Source organism: Pristis pectinata, chromosome 1, assembly GCF_009764475.1.
Source record: "Pristis pectinata isolate sPriPec2 chromosome 1, sPriPec2.1.pri, whole genome shotgun sequence".
NCBI lineage: Eukaryota > Metazoa > Chordata > Chondrichthyes > Rhinopristiformes > Pristidae > Pristis > Pristis pectinata.
Window position 1 is genome coordinate 17420379 of NC_067405.1, and position 16874 is coordinate 17437252.

At 36.7% G+C, this 16874-nt stretch overlaps 1 protein-coding gene across 1 annotated transcript in view; it reads right to left on the minus strand.

Annotated features, from left to right (window-relative positions):
* Positions 1–16874, minus strand: part of clasp1a (cytoplasmic linker associated protein 1a) — a 218541-nt gene that overhangs the window by 39882 nt on the left and 161785 nt on the right. Inside the window, exons 28-33 of the mRNA XM_052029250.1 lie at positions 16155–16157; positions 13839–14002; positions 11810–11888; positions 9506–9649; positions 2077–2220; positions 243–349 (exon numbers count right to left, since the gene is read on the minus strand). Of these exons, the coding sequence (XP_051885210.1) occupies positions 243–349; positions 2077–2220; positions 9506–9649; positions 11810–11888; positions 13839–14002; positions 16155–16157 (641 nt within the window). The remainder of the gene's footprint in view (positions 1–242; positions 350–2076; positions 2221–9505; positions 9650–11809; positions 11889–13838; positions 14003–16154; positions 16158–16874) is intronic.

The window sequence follows — 16874 nt, forward strand, 5'->3', positions numbered from 1 at the left end:
GGTTTTGACAGTTGCTGTGAAATATATAGCATGTGTAGTTCTTGTTCAAAAATGAACAAGGTAGAGGATGAAAACTTGGAAAAAAAGAAATGCGAAACCAAAGTATGAAATAAATATTTATGACTCATTGCCCATTTTGAAGAACATAAGAAGAACTGACAAAAGTTTACTGGGATTTCAATTGTATAACATTTCATACAGGAAACCAAACAGATCATTTACTTGCTATGATAATTTATTACCTTGGGGAAAGACCACCATGCGAACAGTTTGTAGGAGAAGTAAGAGGGCTTGTTCGACTGCTGGAGTGCCGTGAAGGTGTGCGCCCCATTGTGTTGCTGGGTGAACTCTAAGAAAGAAAGGAATATAATGAAGTATTACTTTATCAATACTTCAATGAAGGTACCCAGTTAAAGTAACGAGAACATAAGCAACATTATGAGAATTCAAAACTACTGAATTACTAATATGATTTATTACAAGTCATCAGATCAACATTTATGAATTACACAAAACAGGGGAAAAGAAACAGAACTATGTCCGATACTAATCTTAAGCTCCCCCAATTAAATTTCAGATTGGTTTTGCAAAGTCACAAAGTCATCCAAGCCCTAAAATTAGATCAAAGCACTTTTTCCTCATTTATACTTGCTCATATTTTGACCCACAGAGTCTATGCCAGTTCTCGGAGGAATCCCATTAATACCATTCCCCCCTTGTTTCCCTATAACCTAATTCTTGCTTACAAGTCCAACAACTCCTCTCCAATTTGCTTAGCACCCACTGAGGTACTGTGGAAAAACTTATCTCACAGTCCGTTCATACAGATCAATTCATTACACAGTGCATTGAGGTACAGAGTAGAACGATTATAGTAAAAGTAATGAGTAGTTTACAGTGGTCAATCTACCAGTTAGCACATCTTTGGAATGTGGGAAGAAACCAGTGCACCCAGGAGAAATCCATGTGGTCACAGGAAGGTAGCACTGGAGGTCAGGACTGAATCCAGGTCACTGGAGCTGCAATACAGCAGCACTAACTACCGTGCCACTCTGGTGTCCTGTGTCAATCAACAATTGAATATTCCAAACTTAAGTTCAATTGTCAAAATAAAAGTATTCTCTCATTTATATTGAGGTACATTAGTCAACCTCTTGATAAGTTAGAACATAAATCACATTTAAAACTTATCAGAACATTTATTTTCGTGTTCTTGCAGTAATGAGTGTTATACAGAATGCAATTTATGCAGAACATTCTCAGATCTTTTGCATCTTATTTGGGGAATTTCCCTAAAATTGAATAGAAACTCCAGGCCAAAGACCTTACAAGTTACTAAACATCTGAAGTGAATAATTTTCAAAAGGTCTTCAAAACAAATTTCATCCCTCCTTCCCATTTCCACCTTTCTCAGAAGTTGCCAATTCCTATCTGGTGTGTATATATACACCAAAACAATGATGAAAAAAATAGTTAATAATAAAATACAGAAGAAAGAGAGAGAACTGTTTTTATCTGGTGCTTTACGTGAGCTCTCAACATTTCAAAGTGCATTACAGGTAATAAATTTCAAGCATTATATTCATTGGTAGTTGCAAGCTGCTCTCTGCAGATCTACTCATTACTTTTACTATAATCGTTCTACTCTTTACCTTAATGCTCTGTGTAATGAATTGATCTGTATGAACGGAATGCAAGACAAATTTTTCCACAGTACCTCGGTACAAGTGACAATAATAAACCAATACCAATATGCTGCACTATAACAACATTGCCAAATAATCTGGTTTTAGTTATGCTGATAGACATCATTCTTCAAAATAGGCATGGTGACGTTTTAAGTTCACAATCAAATAACAACACTTCTGATAGTGTAGCAGTTCTTCAGTGGTGTATCAGAATATTAATCCGGAGTTTTATCTTTGCATCAGACTCCAACTGAGCCACAGCTGATATGGTACTTACCACAATAATGCACTTAGAACCAATTCATAAAATGAGCCTGCAATGTATATTTTTAAAAAGTCTTTTGATATATCAAGTAATGTGAAATAGTAAGCCATAAACCGTAAGTACCACATTAGTGTTGCTGGAGTTCTTCAAATGATTGTGTAGGAGCTTGGTGGCACCATCTTGGAAGGTTTTTGGCAAGGCACCAAGTAACATAGTGAATTCAGGAGTGTTCAGCTCAAACAGAGAAATCAATACGACCTGCGCAGCCTGTGGAAAATTGTGAAACAAAATAATTAAAAACTCTGATCCCAATATCTACTCAGTTCTTTTAGAAGCCACAGTCACCCAATGGAAAAAATGAATACTCCTTATCAGGATTTACTGCACTATTTGGAGGTTATTGGCTTTTGCTTACAAGATTTAACAGTGCATTCTAACACTGTATCAATCAATGGTCAATAATTAAAAACCAGCAATGTCATTAAGAATATTTGAAACCAACTAGAAACCACTATATACCAATTCTGTTTGGATGACCTGCAAAAATGCCTTTGCTTAAATTCAAAGTTCAACCAGTTCATCACTCAAGATTGAAGTGTACAACTCAAACTTAAGCAGTGAGTCTGGTGCCAAGGCTGTTCTAAACAGTTGCCATTTTTTTAAAACCTGTAAACCAAGCAGAGAAATGACAATCAAGTAGATTAGATTAGTCAATAACCTTCCAATAGTACACACCACTGACTATTTTATATATATAATTAAGTCATTCAGTGCATTTTCTTGTGTTTTTTCGCCCAATTAAGAGAGTCAGTGTAGCAGAAAACATAAAAAATGCATGGTAAAAGAAACGATCTTCATATTGCCTGAGTTTCACAGCAAACATTCTGCAGTTTGCATTTGCTGCTTTTATCTGTGCAAAAGGACCACAAGGTAGGTCTTGCATATTACCGAGCAATGTGTATTGTATTGCATGGAACAATACCGCAAAATATTCATAAAGCAATAAGCTCATCATGCCCGTGCTGGCTCTTTGAAAGAGATATCCAATCAGTCTTGCTCTTGTGTATTCCTTTGAGTATTTAGCCATTTCCATTTGTAACTTACAATTCAATTTGCATCATTACCTTCCTAGTAGATACAAACTGCATTTATTACAAGATTTTTTTTCCTTGCATGTGGTTATTTAAATAATCACCTTAAATTTGCATCCTCTGATTATTAACCACATTGCTACTGGAAACAATTCCTATTTTATTAAAATCTCCCAGAATTTTAAACACCTTCACATCTGCTCTAAACAGAACAACAGAATTTTCTCTACTCTTTCCAACTAAATAAAGGTTTTCATCCATGCTTCATTCTCATAAATCTTTTCTGCATCCTCTTTAATGATATTTTTCTTACAGGCTACAATATTTTGGCTGGGACATCAACACTAAAAAGTTTTAACACAACTACTTGTTTTTCTCCTTACTCCATTTGTAAAAAAAAGATCCCATATTAATTCAATAAATTTATTAATTTTCTCAAATTACCCATTACTTCAAAGATCCATGAACAAACACTCTAAGAATCGCGGTCCCTCCGCTCCTTATAAGATTGTATTATATAGTTTTTCATTCTTCAAATCAAAATGAATCACTTCACACTTCTGCTTCAGTACTCCTTAAAAAAATCTACCACATGCCTGTGTATCTATTTAACTCAGTGGTCTCTCCTAAAGCTTGCTACTGTCACCCTGTTTATGTCTGAGTTTTGAATGATTTTCAAATTTTGATGTCATGTTGTTGCTATCTAGTAATATGTTATCAGTATGCATTAAAGAGAGCAGTTGCCTTTCTTTCCTTTGGAACCCACTCACCTACACCATGCCCACGCAACCCCCACCCCCACCAGTCTTCCACAGTCTGAAAATAAAAATAACCGTTACTATCCTCTGCTTTCAGCCCATTTGAAATTCATGTCATCATTCCCCTTATAATCCTATAGGCTTTATCAAAATTTAAAACTCATGTATGGCTTTTTAATCAAATCCAATGCATTTTCATTATACCAATTCATAAAGTGTGTTTAATTGGTTTCATTGGAATAAAAATTAAGCATCTGTAACAAATAACTGGAATAAAAGTATATTTTTGAATATTGTTAGAATTAATTCAGAGTATGCATTCAAATAAGATGAGCACTGTTATAATATTCAGATATATTAATTATCACAAAATATTTACTTTATTATACCTTAGGCAACATTTAACAAACACCGGTTGACTTATTAAAAGTTTAACACTAAAAATCCAATTTGCATTTATTACGAAGAGTATATTTCAAGTTCAAAATAAACACAAGAACTGTTAATGCACTTTCAAATCCATTAGTTAACAGTTGAGCATGCATTCCAACACTGTAAGCAGCAGTTCTCATGTCAGGGCCAATGCAGTATATTACTTATTAAAACTGCAAAAAGACAAACCTTATTCCCAATCAACACCAACTATGTGCTGTATAGTTATAGAAAACAACTTTTGTTGGCAATACAGTAGAGTGAATAAACTTAGTTGTTATGTTGAAAAAGGCAGCGAGGCCAAGACCCTTGTACAGCCAAGTTTAAGAAAAAAGCCAGAAGGTACAGGGAAAAGCAACTTGAAATTAGTAGGCGCAACTTGTTTTTCTACCTGTTTACACTTTTCTTCCAGGCCAATTTCACCAGGCCCAGAGGTGTTCGAACAGGACCTGGCCAACCCCTCATCACTCAACCAATTATGCACAGTCTGGGTTTGACAGGTGGGAAGGGTATTAGAAAAACTTTAGAATACAATAAACAGCAGTTGCATGATTTAAAAACTTATATAAAGCTGAAGAGCCATAACAGAAAGTGATCAAGTTCACTAATTGTGTTTGCAGCAGAAAGATGCAGACTATCCCTTTACTTAATCAATGATCTGCTGTATTCAAATGTCTTTGGCTTCCTCCTCACTTGTACATTTTAATAAAAGCTACATATTTATCCATTTATAAAAGTATTTTCAGCAGTTGTCAACAGAATTTAAAGCAATGCCAAAATCAGATTAAACATCAGTGTGAAATAATCCAAAGAGATTAGAAAAAATGAACTAAAAACATATTTTACAACTGTCTGTTGCAACACTGCCTGAATCTCAGAATCTTGCATGTTCATTTTTTTTTAATATATATTTGTGCACTAGATGTGGATACTGACAGCAATGCCAGCAATTATTGTCCATCCCTAATTGCCCCGAGGACGCATTTAAGAGTGGATATGGAGTTATTTATAGACAAGATCAGGTAAAGGTAGTACATATCCTTTAATGAGAGACAATATTGAACCTGGTGGGTTTACACAACAATATAGTACATTCATGCTTACTGTAACTGAACCTAGCTTTTCTTCTCTAGTCCACATTTATACAATTACTCCCCAAATGCCATGTTGGGATTTGAACTTGCATCTCAGGACCAAGGTTACAGAAATTTGGCTGTAATCACTATGCTACCTGTACCCCTTTCAAGGTATTATGTTTGATTTAACAGCTACAGTTTCAATATTGTATTTAACATCTAACAGAACAATGTTCCAAGTATATAACTAACATGATAACAAAGCAAAACAAAGGAAAAACATTAAAAATGTTTTGCAAAAACAGATCTGACTGCAACTTCCAAATTTATAAAATTACAGTTGATAAAAACATCAAAGTCAATCTAGTGATGTTTCCATTCTGGACAATGTGAACAAAGCAGTTTCTGGACAAAGTGAACAAAACAACCTTAATTTATATTTTCAAATTTAGTGCCCATTGTTACGGACTCAGTGAAAGTCCCTTTAAGATAGAGAGTGTGTGTGTATGCGTGTGTGGGGCGTGCTTACATCAATAGAAGATAAAGGACGTAATGATGTTGTTGAAGAAGTCAGAAGAAGGAGGAGAGAAGAGAGAGAGAAGGGAGAGAGACACCAGCCTGCTTGTTTTCTCTATCGATGGATGAGAAACAATAACTGTGTTTGCCACTGAAATCCATGTATGGAAGTTGGAAGTAATCCGGTGGAGTTCACTTTGTTGCTGACCTGTAGAAGGAAACAGGTATTTGTGTGTGGACGACCACGATTCGGATGCTTTTCAGGGTGAGGAAGTCACTACCGAGTAAACACTGAAGTGTCGTTTGGGGTTCCATCGTGGAACATTTGGATTTCGTATTTACTCTCCCTATGTTCTCTACATCTACGTCTTATCTTCTGACAACGGTGGTTGTTGAAGAAGCCCTTGCTCATGTTTCACCTTATGGCTTGTGGAACTGAACTTTAAGAACCATTCCGGAACTGGGAGTTTTGGACTTTGCCACACACACACACACACACACGAAGAGTTTAGTTTTGGGGTTAACGTTCAAGGTTTAACATTTTTGAAGTCTAACATACTAACATTTTTACTTTTATTTTACGTATTATCATAAGTAGTGATTAATAAAATAGTTTTTAACACTGAATCATGCTCAGTGTGGTTCTTTTGTTGCTGGTTCGTGACACCATAGACTTAACGTTGCATATCCATGAAGAATAAAACAAATAGGGAGCATAGTTGACATAAAACATCTTTAAATCAACCAGGACTTTTTAGCAGACATAATAGAAGGATATAGTGCAATCTGTGCAGAGGAGACTTTCGGCTCGTAACTCATAGGTATGGTTTGGAAATTGACAAAATAAACACAACAGACACTTGTATAAAGATACTTTGTTAAATAATGTGATACAATTGATAAATTCAGGGCATTAGAACTATTCATTAGAAGTGAGACATCCAGTAGTTTTGCATCATTGTAATACAGACAGGGGAATACAATAGATAAATGGGGCTTGTCTCCAATGCCGGATGAGATCAAAGAAGAACATAAGAAATAGGAGGAGTAGTAGTAGGCCACCTGGCCTGTCGAGCCTGCTCCACCATTCAATAAGATCATGGCTGGTCTGGCTGTGGACTCAGATCCATCTACCTGCCTTTTCCCCATAACCCTTAATTCCCCTACAATGCAAAAATCTATCTAACTGTGCCTTAAATGTATTTAATGAGGTAGCCTCTACTGCTTCTCTGGGGAAAAAGCAGTTCCTCCTCATCTCCGTCCTAAATCTACCCCCCCCAAATCTTGAGGCTATGTCCCCGAGTTCTCATCGCACCTACCACTAGAAACAACCTTTCTGCCTCTATCTTATCTATCCTTTTCATCATTTTATATGTTTCTATAAGATCCCCTCATTCTTCTGAATTCCAGCGAGTATAGTCCCAGACGATTCCATCTCTCCTCATAGGCTAACCCCCTCATCTCTGGAATCAACTTCTTGAACGTCCTCCGCACCACCAATTCCAAAGACGTATGGGTTAGGAAGTTGTGGGCATGCTACGTTGGTGCCGGAATCGTGGTGACACTTGCGGGCTGCCTGCAGAACATTCTACGCAAGAGATGCATTTCACTGTGTGTTTCGATGTACATGTGACTAATAAAGGTATCTTATCTTATCCAAAGCCAGTACATCTTTCCTCAAGTAAGGAGCCCAGAACTGCACGCAGTCCTCCAGGTACTGCCTCACCAGTACCCTGTGCAATTGCAGCATAACCTCCCTGCTCTTAAATTCAATCCCACTAGCAATGAAGGCCAACATTCCATTTGCCTTCTTGATAATCTTGTAATCAGACACCAGACAGGCTGGTTTGCCATTTGTCACATGGTCATATTTGTTCTGTCAAAGCTCAGTCACAACAATGTTGTACATTTTTTTGGCTGAAGGCAATTCAGCTCACTGCTTCCAGGGCAGGAACATCCTTGACAGTAGCAGTTGTTGTGCATTGATCTATGGAATCATTCATAATTCCATTTTACTATGGCATCATTTTCTTTTAACCAAAGAACTACCAAATTAAGAGTATTAGGAATATAATCACAATTGAGGAGTATACAGTAGATCATTATCAGAATGTTCTGGTCTAAAACTATGCAGCACCTTCAATTTTATATGAAACCTATTCTTCTGACAAGGCACAGATTAGTTCTAAAACACAAATGAATTTTATATTGAGAAGCCACTTATAAATTAGTGGACATTTTTAGATAATCAAAAGATATCTAAATAGTGCTTCCACAACCTCCACAGCCTTTATAAGCCCAGGATGCTATCATCAAGTCCTGAGACTTGAATCACCTCTCAGTCCATCAATTTCTTAAATAGTTCTTTTTAAGGTAATGACAATTTCTCTAAGCTCCTTATTCACCTAGACCTGTACTTCTTGTTATGTTTTTTTTAAATGTCTTCTTAAATGAAGTTGGACACAATTTTTCTGGCACTTCCTTACTCTCCAATATAATTTTTTCTTGTCTCAGTCTGTATTCGCTTTTACTGTAACCTCTTGATAACGACTTTCCTGTTCTGTATTCTGACTCAAAATGGTTATTACTTGCAAACTATGTAGCAATATTTTAGACATTAGTCAATGATAGTTTACTGTCAATTCTTTAAATTTAATGTAGTTTCCCAAACTACCATTGCTAATTCATGCCTCAGTATTGCGTTTTAATTTTTAAGACCACAACTAAGAGTCTAGACCTGAAGAATAGGTTAATAAATGCTGTACAGCATTCAGGCCATGGAAGTGCTAGGAAATGACAATTTCCAACAAGAGAAAAAGATAACTCCTCATTCTGACATTGTGTTATTATGATTGTCAACTTCACCAAAGTTAAATGGAGTAGCTATACAAAAACTATGTCTACAAGATCAGTGGCTCAGTATCCTGCAGCAAATCACCTACTGCCTCACTTAAGACTTTCCACCATCTACAAGACACATCAGGAAAGTGATGGGATACTTTCTGCCAACCAATTGAGTTCAGCTTCAGCAACAGCAAAGCAACTTGACATCATCCACTGCCATCACAACCTCTCTATAGCATACACCACCTACAAAGCACACCACAGAAACTTGAGGATTCAACAGTACCCCTCCCCAAAACCCTAATCTCAACCATCTAGAACCAAAACAACTTTGCATAGAAAACTAACAACTTTCAAGTTTCTCAAGTAACATATCATCCTGATACAAATACACATTCTTCCCTCCAGAGCTTGGTCAAAATCCTCGAGTCTCCTAGCACTGTGGTTATACTGTCAACTACATTGACCAATGCAGTTCAAAGCACTGGCTCACCATCTTCTCAAGGGCAACTTGGCATGGACAATAATTGCTGGGCTTGTCAATAATGCTCATATCAAATGAATAAAAAACTTTCTACTTGTCTTGCAATTTCATTTCTGTTACTACTCAAGGAATAAATAGCAGAGACAAAGCAGAAAGAGGAATGTTAAAAAATCAGAACTATTTTGTAGTGAATGTTATGACATTGGAGTACAACCAATGCATCAAAGCAACATAGTTGAAGGGAAAACTAATTAGCATTTTTGGCTCACTAAGTAGAGCACAGAAGGACCAGGTTCAGCCACAGTGTCTCAGCTAGCACAGAGATTCTAAAAACTTAGAATAAATTCCTACCTTTCTCACATCAGAGCTCTTTGGTTCAGTTGTCCAGGTTATGATTCGGGACACAGCTAGGCGGGTCTCACTGGAATTAACAAAATCTGCTGGGTCCATCTGTCTCGCCAGCCTCTCAATGTACTTCAAGATTGCAACTTTAACCTGCAAAGAAACATACTTAAGTGGAATGAAGAAAGAGCAATGCAATACTGATTTCATGAATAACTGAAAACCAACACCTGAGGAATTATTTTCAAGAAATCCAGATTTAAAAAAAAATTCTTCACCAATGAATGAGAATCAACTGACATACAACTTATTCTGTGTAGAAATTTCTTCTTTTTGAGGGTAGTGAATCTCTGGAACTCTTTGCGCCTGAGAGTGGCTGATGTGAGATCATTAAGTATATTTAAAGTGAACATAAATAAACACTTGAAAGATTGAAGAATTGAGGGTTATGGGGAGCTGGCACAGAAGAGTAACTCCTCAGAAGAGTAAGGCCAGCATAGATCAGCCTGGATCACATTGAACCATGGGGCAGACCTGAGGGGCCAAGTAGCCCACCCATGCCCCTATTTTCTTGTGTATTCTGAGTTAATCTACAAATACAATCTTAACATTTTTTTGGAAGTACTTCAGCTACTTGTCCAAACACTGACAGATAAGGAATCTAATGAGGAAGTAATCTTGGACTCAAGTAAATAATCAGTAGGAAAGGGTACACCAACCAAATTAGCTCAGCAACTATTTCCAACAATTCTGTCAAAGGAAGGCAAATACAATAATCTAAGCAAGATGATGAAGTAGTATTCATACCAGGACAAAGGAAAAATGCTCATTGGCATTTTTTTCTTTTCATTTTAAAAACTTGGTCATTAAGATCCACCTGTCCCAATTATTAAGTGCCAATCAGTCATTGACTCAATATAAAATTGTGCAGAACATAACAGTACAGCACAGGATAGGCCCTTTGGCCCACGATGTTGTGCTGAACTAATTAAGGTAATGATGTCTAATTAAACTAATCCTTACTGCCCGCACATGGTCCATATCCCTCCATTCTCTGTGTATTTATGTGCCTATCTACATGCCTCTTAAACACCTCTATCATATCTGCCTCCACCACCATCCTTGGCAGCGCATTCCAGGCACCCCCCACTCTGTGTAAAAAAAATAAACTTGCTCTGCACATCTTTGAACTTTCTGCCTCTCAGTTTAAATGCATACCCGCTAGTATTTGACATTTTGACCCTAGGAAAAAGATACTAGCTGTCTACTCTATCTATGCCTCTCATAATCATAAAATTCTACCAGGTTTCCCCCTCGGCCTTGACCACTCCAGAGAAAACAACCCTAGTTTGGCCAACCTCTCCTTTTAGCACCTGCCCTCTAAACCAGGCAACATCCTGGTAAACCCCTTCTGCACCCTTACCAAAGCATCCACATCCTTCCTATCATGGGGTGACCAGAATTGAATGCAATACTTCAGATGAGGCCTAACCAGAGTTTTAAAAAGCTGCAACATAACTTCCTGACTCTTGAACTCAATGCCTCGAGTAATAAAGTCATACGTCTTCTTTACCACCCAATCAACTTGTGCAGCCACTTTCAGGGAACTATGGACTCGTACCCCAAGATCCCTCTGTACTTCAATGCTGTTAAGGGTCCTGCCATTAACTGTGTACTTTCCCTTTACATTTGATCTCCCGAAGTGCAACACCTCACACTTACCCAGATTAAGCTCTACCTGCCATTTCTCCACAAGGGATCTATATCCCACTGTATCCTTTGGCATTCTTTTACACTGTCCACAATGACAACAATTTGTGAGTCATCTGCAAACTTACTATTCCACCCATCCACATTTTCATCCAAGTCATTTATATATATCACAAACAGCAAAGGCCCCAGTACAGATCCCTGCAGACCACCACTCATCACAGATCACAAGCCAGAATAAGACCCATTGACCACTACCCTATGGGCAAGCCAATTATAGATCCAAACAGCCAAGTGACTGTGGATCCCATGCATCTTAATCTTCTGAATGGAGAAATTAGAAAAAACAGTCACCCTTTCCCCAAGAGCTTAAGTATCAAGTATTTTTTCATATATGTAACATTAATTGAATGTCAGGTAAAAATTCTGAACTGGTTCAAAAGAGAGGATTTTCACCCCTTCAATCCCAGACTAGTTCAGGCCATGGTTAAAAGTTAAAGCTTAAAACATTAATTCAGAGATGTTCCTCCCCAAAAAAAACTAATGTGAAATTGAAACCAGATATTTTGAATTGTTTATACCAAATTGAATTTGTATACCAACCTTGAGGTTAGGCGTTTGTGTTTGATCCACAATAAATCTCATAAGAATATTGAATTGCTGGTCAAATGGGAAGGACTCTCTAAAAGTGAAATAAAGAAGTGTTAGTGTATTTTTCTGAACGGATTACGATTATTGTTCTAGGCTTTGCTACTTGTTAATGATTATGCTCAGATATTCTTTCAAAATTTTATGATTATATATTAGATTTATTTTAAAACACACCTCAACATCCCTTTTGACCTGCATCATCATAATTTTTGACCTCCAAATTATTACAATCCCATGCAGATCTTCACCTTTGTTCTTTCCTTCTAACTTCAACACTCAATTCTTTTCCTGGCTTTTAACTTAAAATCAGCTATTCCATGACATTTTCCAGCTGTAATGCAAGATCATTATGTGGAACTGTTAATTATCTCTCTTTCTCAATGTATGTTGGTCAGCTGGATATTTTCCAGCATTTTCTGTTTTTATTTCAAACTTGCAGCCTCCACAGTATTTTGTTATAAATTTATCTGATTTAATTTTCCAATCTGATTCGAAGAAGCAAACTTTCCTTCCAAAGTACTTTGAAACCAATCAAGTATTTCTGAAGCATGACCATCATGTAGTGCACGATTTGCTGCTGATGCAGGCTTCACAAAAGGCTGCTATGTGAATACAGCATATAATTAGGAAAGCTAACAATGTTATTGTTGGGGGGAATTGGATACAAAAGTAGAAAGAATAAGCCTCAGTTATATAGTGCATTGCTAAGACTATATGTGAAGTATTGTGTACAGTATTTAAGGAAGGATGCTAATGCATTGAAAGCAGTTCAACGAGGATTATTAGATTACTAGAATGGGCAGGTTGTCTTATGAGGAAAGGTTGAACAAGTTAGGCTTGTATCTGCTGGAGTTTAGTATATTGACAGGGACTTAATGAAAACATACAAAACCCTGAGGGTTCTTGACAGGGTTGAGAGGAGAGTATGGAACAAAAAAAAACATAAGTTGCTTATTTAAAACAGAGATGAGGAGTTGCACATTTTGGAACTCTCTTCCTCAAAAGGGCAGTGGAATCAGAATCTTTGTATGTTCTTAAGACAGAAGTTGACAGACACTTGAGAAGCAAGGGGGTGAAAGGTTATGGTGTATAGACAGGAGTGAGCTATTGACATTCCAATCAGATCAGCTGTGATCTTCTTCAGAGGGGCCAAGTGGCCAACTCCCGCTCCCAACTTGCATGTAATGTGGCATGTAACATGGCAACCATGGTGTCCACAAGCTCCCTTAAGGAGCAATGTGACATTGACTGGAAGATTTGTTTTTCATCATGAGGAACAAGCATTTGCCAAACCATTGCAGAGTAGCAGGGAAGTTATTCCCGAAGTTTTGCAACAGGAATTAACAGGCAGCATCCGTGGAGGGAAATGGACAGTTGCCGTTTCAGGTCAAGGCCCTTGATCTGGAGCTCCAACACTAAAAATCAATAAATTCAGATAACCAGCCTTTCCAGATTTTATCCAAACTGGCTAGTTCTGATGAAAGGTCATCAACTCTCACTGGGTTTCCCTATCCACAGATACTGCCCGACCTGCCAAGCATTCCAGAATTTTCCATTTCCATTTCAGATTTTGTGTATATTTAGATTTAATGATAATTTTTGTATTAGCAACAGAAATACCATCCTTGCATCATGGATTACATCAGGCCACATAACAAAGACGGGATTTACACCTGATAATATTCAGGATGATATTTTTTTCCTTTGTCTTAAAGCTCAGTAGACACTTTGCTGGCTGCCATTTGATGAGCTCTGCAGACAGGGGCAGTTGCTCCAAGATCACTGCTCAAAGCAACAATAATTTCTAACTTAAGAAAAACTGAATCTATTCAAGAAGTCATAACTAACCATCCAAAGGTCAGCAATTAAACTAGATCATTAAAGAAAACAGTAAATAATAGCACACTAAAAACAAAGTACATTTTCAAAATATTAGAGAAGAGAAATTAAGAAAGAATTAAGTGAAACTGCCTGATCTGACCTGGTGACATCTAGTGCCTTCTGAACCTTTGCCTGCACAGAACCTAACAAATCAGCCCCCATCTTCTTTAAAAGCTGAGTCAGGAGTACGAACAACCAATCCTGTAGATCTTCTTTATGGATTATGATGAAATCTACCAAAGTCTCCAAAAACATACTGAATACCTAAAATTAAATAAAGAAATTATGTTCATTGCTGGAGCACAACAGGAATTGAACCCTACAGATTCAAGAAAACAGTCTGATGTCACAATCAAAAAATCTGCTGGAACACATAGGCAAGTTTCATACCATTCTTTGCAACATTAGTACTTAATTGATGAATTGAAACTGAGAAGGAATAACCCAAATCAGAAATCAAGTGTACCTGATCTGGTAAATGAATCAAAATCCCTCATTTAATGCTAGTTCAGCTTGTTTACAAACCAATAGAATCATGTAATCATTTTGGCACTGAGATTTGGCCTATCAAGTCCATACTGGGCCATATTAGTTAGTTCTGCTCCCCAGCTCTCTCAACATAACCCTACAATTATTTTTCCCCACAAGTACCTATCCAAATCACTGCTGAAAGGTACAACCGATTCTGCTTTCACCAGCCTTATAAGGCAGGGAGATCCAAATTGCAATCACTCCTGCATCTTTTGCCATTTGCTTTCTGTCCTCTGATTTTTTGAAACATTTGGTTTAAGAAATAGCTTCTATTTACTTTATTGTGATCTTCTGCACTTCTATTAAATCTTCTCTCAATCTCCTTTGCAATCTACTTTCCATTCTGAGCCAATTTTATATCCTTGCTGCCATTTACCATTGTATTTCATGGACCTCAATTTTGATAACCAACCTCTTATATGGGACTTCTGACAAATGCCTTTGCGAATACATACAGATGTTAAATACTGCATTCCCTTCATCAGTCTTCCCTGATGGTTCTTCAAGATATTCAGGTCAGTCAAATAGAAATTGCCCGTTAGAAATAAAAACACAAAATACCGGAAACACTCAGCTAGTCAGGCTGCTTCTATGGAAGGAGAAACAGAGTTAACGTTTCAGTTCTGGTAAAGGGTCTTCAACCTGAAAAGTTACCTCTGTTTCTCCTTCCACAGAAGCAGCCCAACTTCCTGAGTGTTTCCAGCATTTTCTGTTTGTACTTCAGACCTCCAGTTCCAGTCTATTTTTGGTTTTCATTTGCAATTTACAGAAGTGTGTTGGCTAAGTACCTTCAATTTTTTTCTTCCTTGATCATTCTTTCTAAAAATTTCCCAAAAGATTAAAACGAGCAATGAGCCAGCTATGTCTTTACACACCTTTCTGAACATAGTTGTTAAATTTGCTATTTTGCAATTATGTGGAAACTCACCTTGATCCAAGATTGATTGAAAGATTACACAAGTTTATTTTAATCATCTCTTCCATTTCCCTGAGCAAATTGTAATTCCTCTCACCTAGACCAGGTGACTTGTTCACTTTACACTTAGCCAGCCTTCCTAGCGCTTACTCCTTATTGATTTTCACCCCATCTAATTGTCTCTCATACATAGATTTTGAGAACATCCTTTTCCAGGACAGGACCAACCCAAAATACTCATTAAATATTCAAGCCATGTCCTCTTCCTCAATGCAGAGAGCTCCTTCTTGGTCCGTAATCAGACTCATCCCTCCTTTAATAACCGCTTACAATTTATGTGCCTATGGTTTCCCTTTTGTATGATAAACTCCACTCTATTAATTTATTCTCTCTTTGCTCGTTATTTTTTTTACTGCAGTTGAGAATGGAAAATACAATTAACCAAAGAGATGAGGCAGCTCACAGCCACAGTTCATACCTGAAGATTATACTAAAGGAGATATAGATCTTCCCCATGTTAAAATCATGGTTTAACTGTTCATGGTTTTAAAAAAATGTTACGTATTAGTCTTCCCATTATACCAAATATATAATAAGAATACAAGTTAAACTGACTCGCCCTAGTGTAAATTAACTTCCTTTATGGAAATACCAGCAGCAAGTTCAAAAACTACAAAATCAATGTTTACATTGCATCAAAACTGATACATTAACACTACAATTAGATTGTAATTTAAGTTTAAAAGAACTGCTAACACTTATTAAATGTTACTAGATTTTCAGTGAACAAACATTTAAAGGTAGATAGTAGCCTCCCTGAAAAGGTCTATTTGTTTTAATAAATGCAGGAAATAATCAGAGAAAGTCTTTCATAATATTTTAAAGTAACTATTCCTCTGAAATTCAGTTTACTTTCAAAGGCTTTGTTATATTTGTTAGCTTGTAGTGAACAGTAAAAACAACACTTACTCTCTGTTGTGAGTTCCAACAAAGGACAGGACATGCAAGAAAACAAACCATTGATTAATGCAGTAGACTTCAAAGCAACAGTGCACTGCTGTGGTTACTGACATACATCAATCACTTCATAATAAAGCTTTTTTTTAGGTATGGGTAAAATGCAAATAACTTTTTACCTTCAACAGGTGCTCCAGGCCAAAATACAAACTCTAGCACATTAAAATCTGGGCTTTATTTATTGCAGTTTAATTTTCTGAAATATTCTCCCAAAAAATTAGCACTTGAATTTTTCATAAAATTGTGTAACCTGCACTAATATGTTCAATAAATATCAAGTGAAAAGTATTGTAGTTTAGGACTAAGGTTTAAAGGAAATGTATTGAGGAAATGTAGGATAAATGCAAGATCTGCTTTTAAAAATCTGTTCTTGCTTGTTGCAAACTATATGTGCTGGGATCACTGCATAAAGATTTTCAACATTAAAATTATGAAAATATTCAAATTTATTCATTTTCTAAAAAAATTATCCATTTAATAACCAAATCTAATTCATCTACATATATGAAAGCCCATATTGTTTAAGGAAATAAAAACATTTCTCAAATCAATTTTCCACGATAAATAAGTTTAAATCTGTGCATGTAAACCATGAAAACAAATAGCTTTAAAAGTGACATGCATTCACACAAAGCTGTTTACATGTACGTGCAAGAGGTTGCTTGCAAAAGC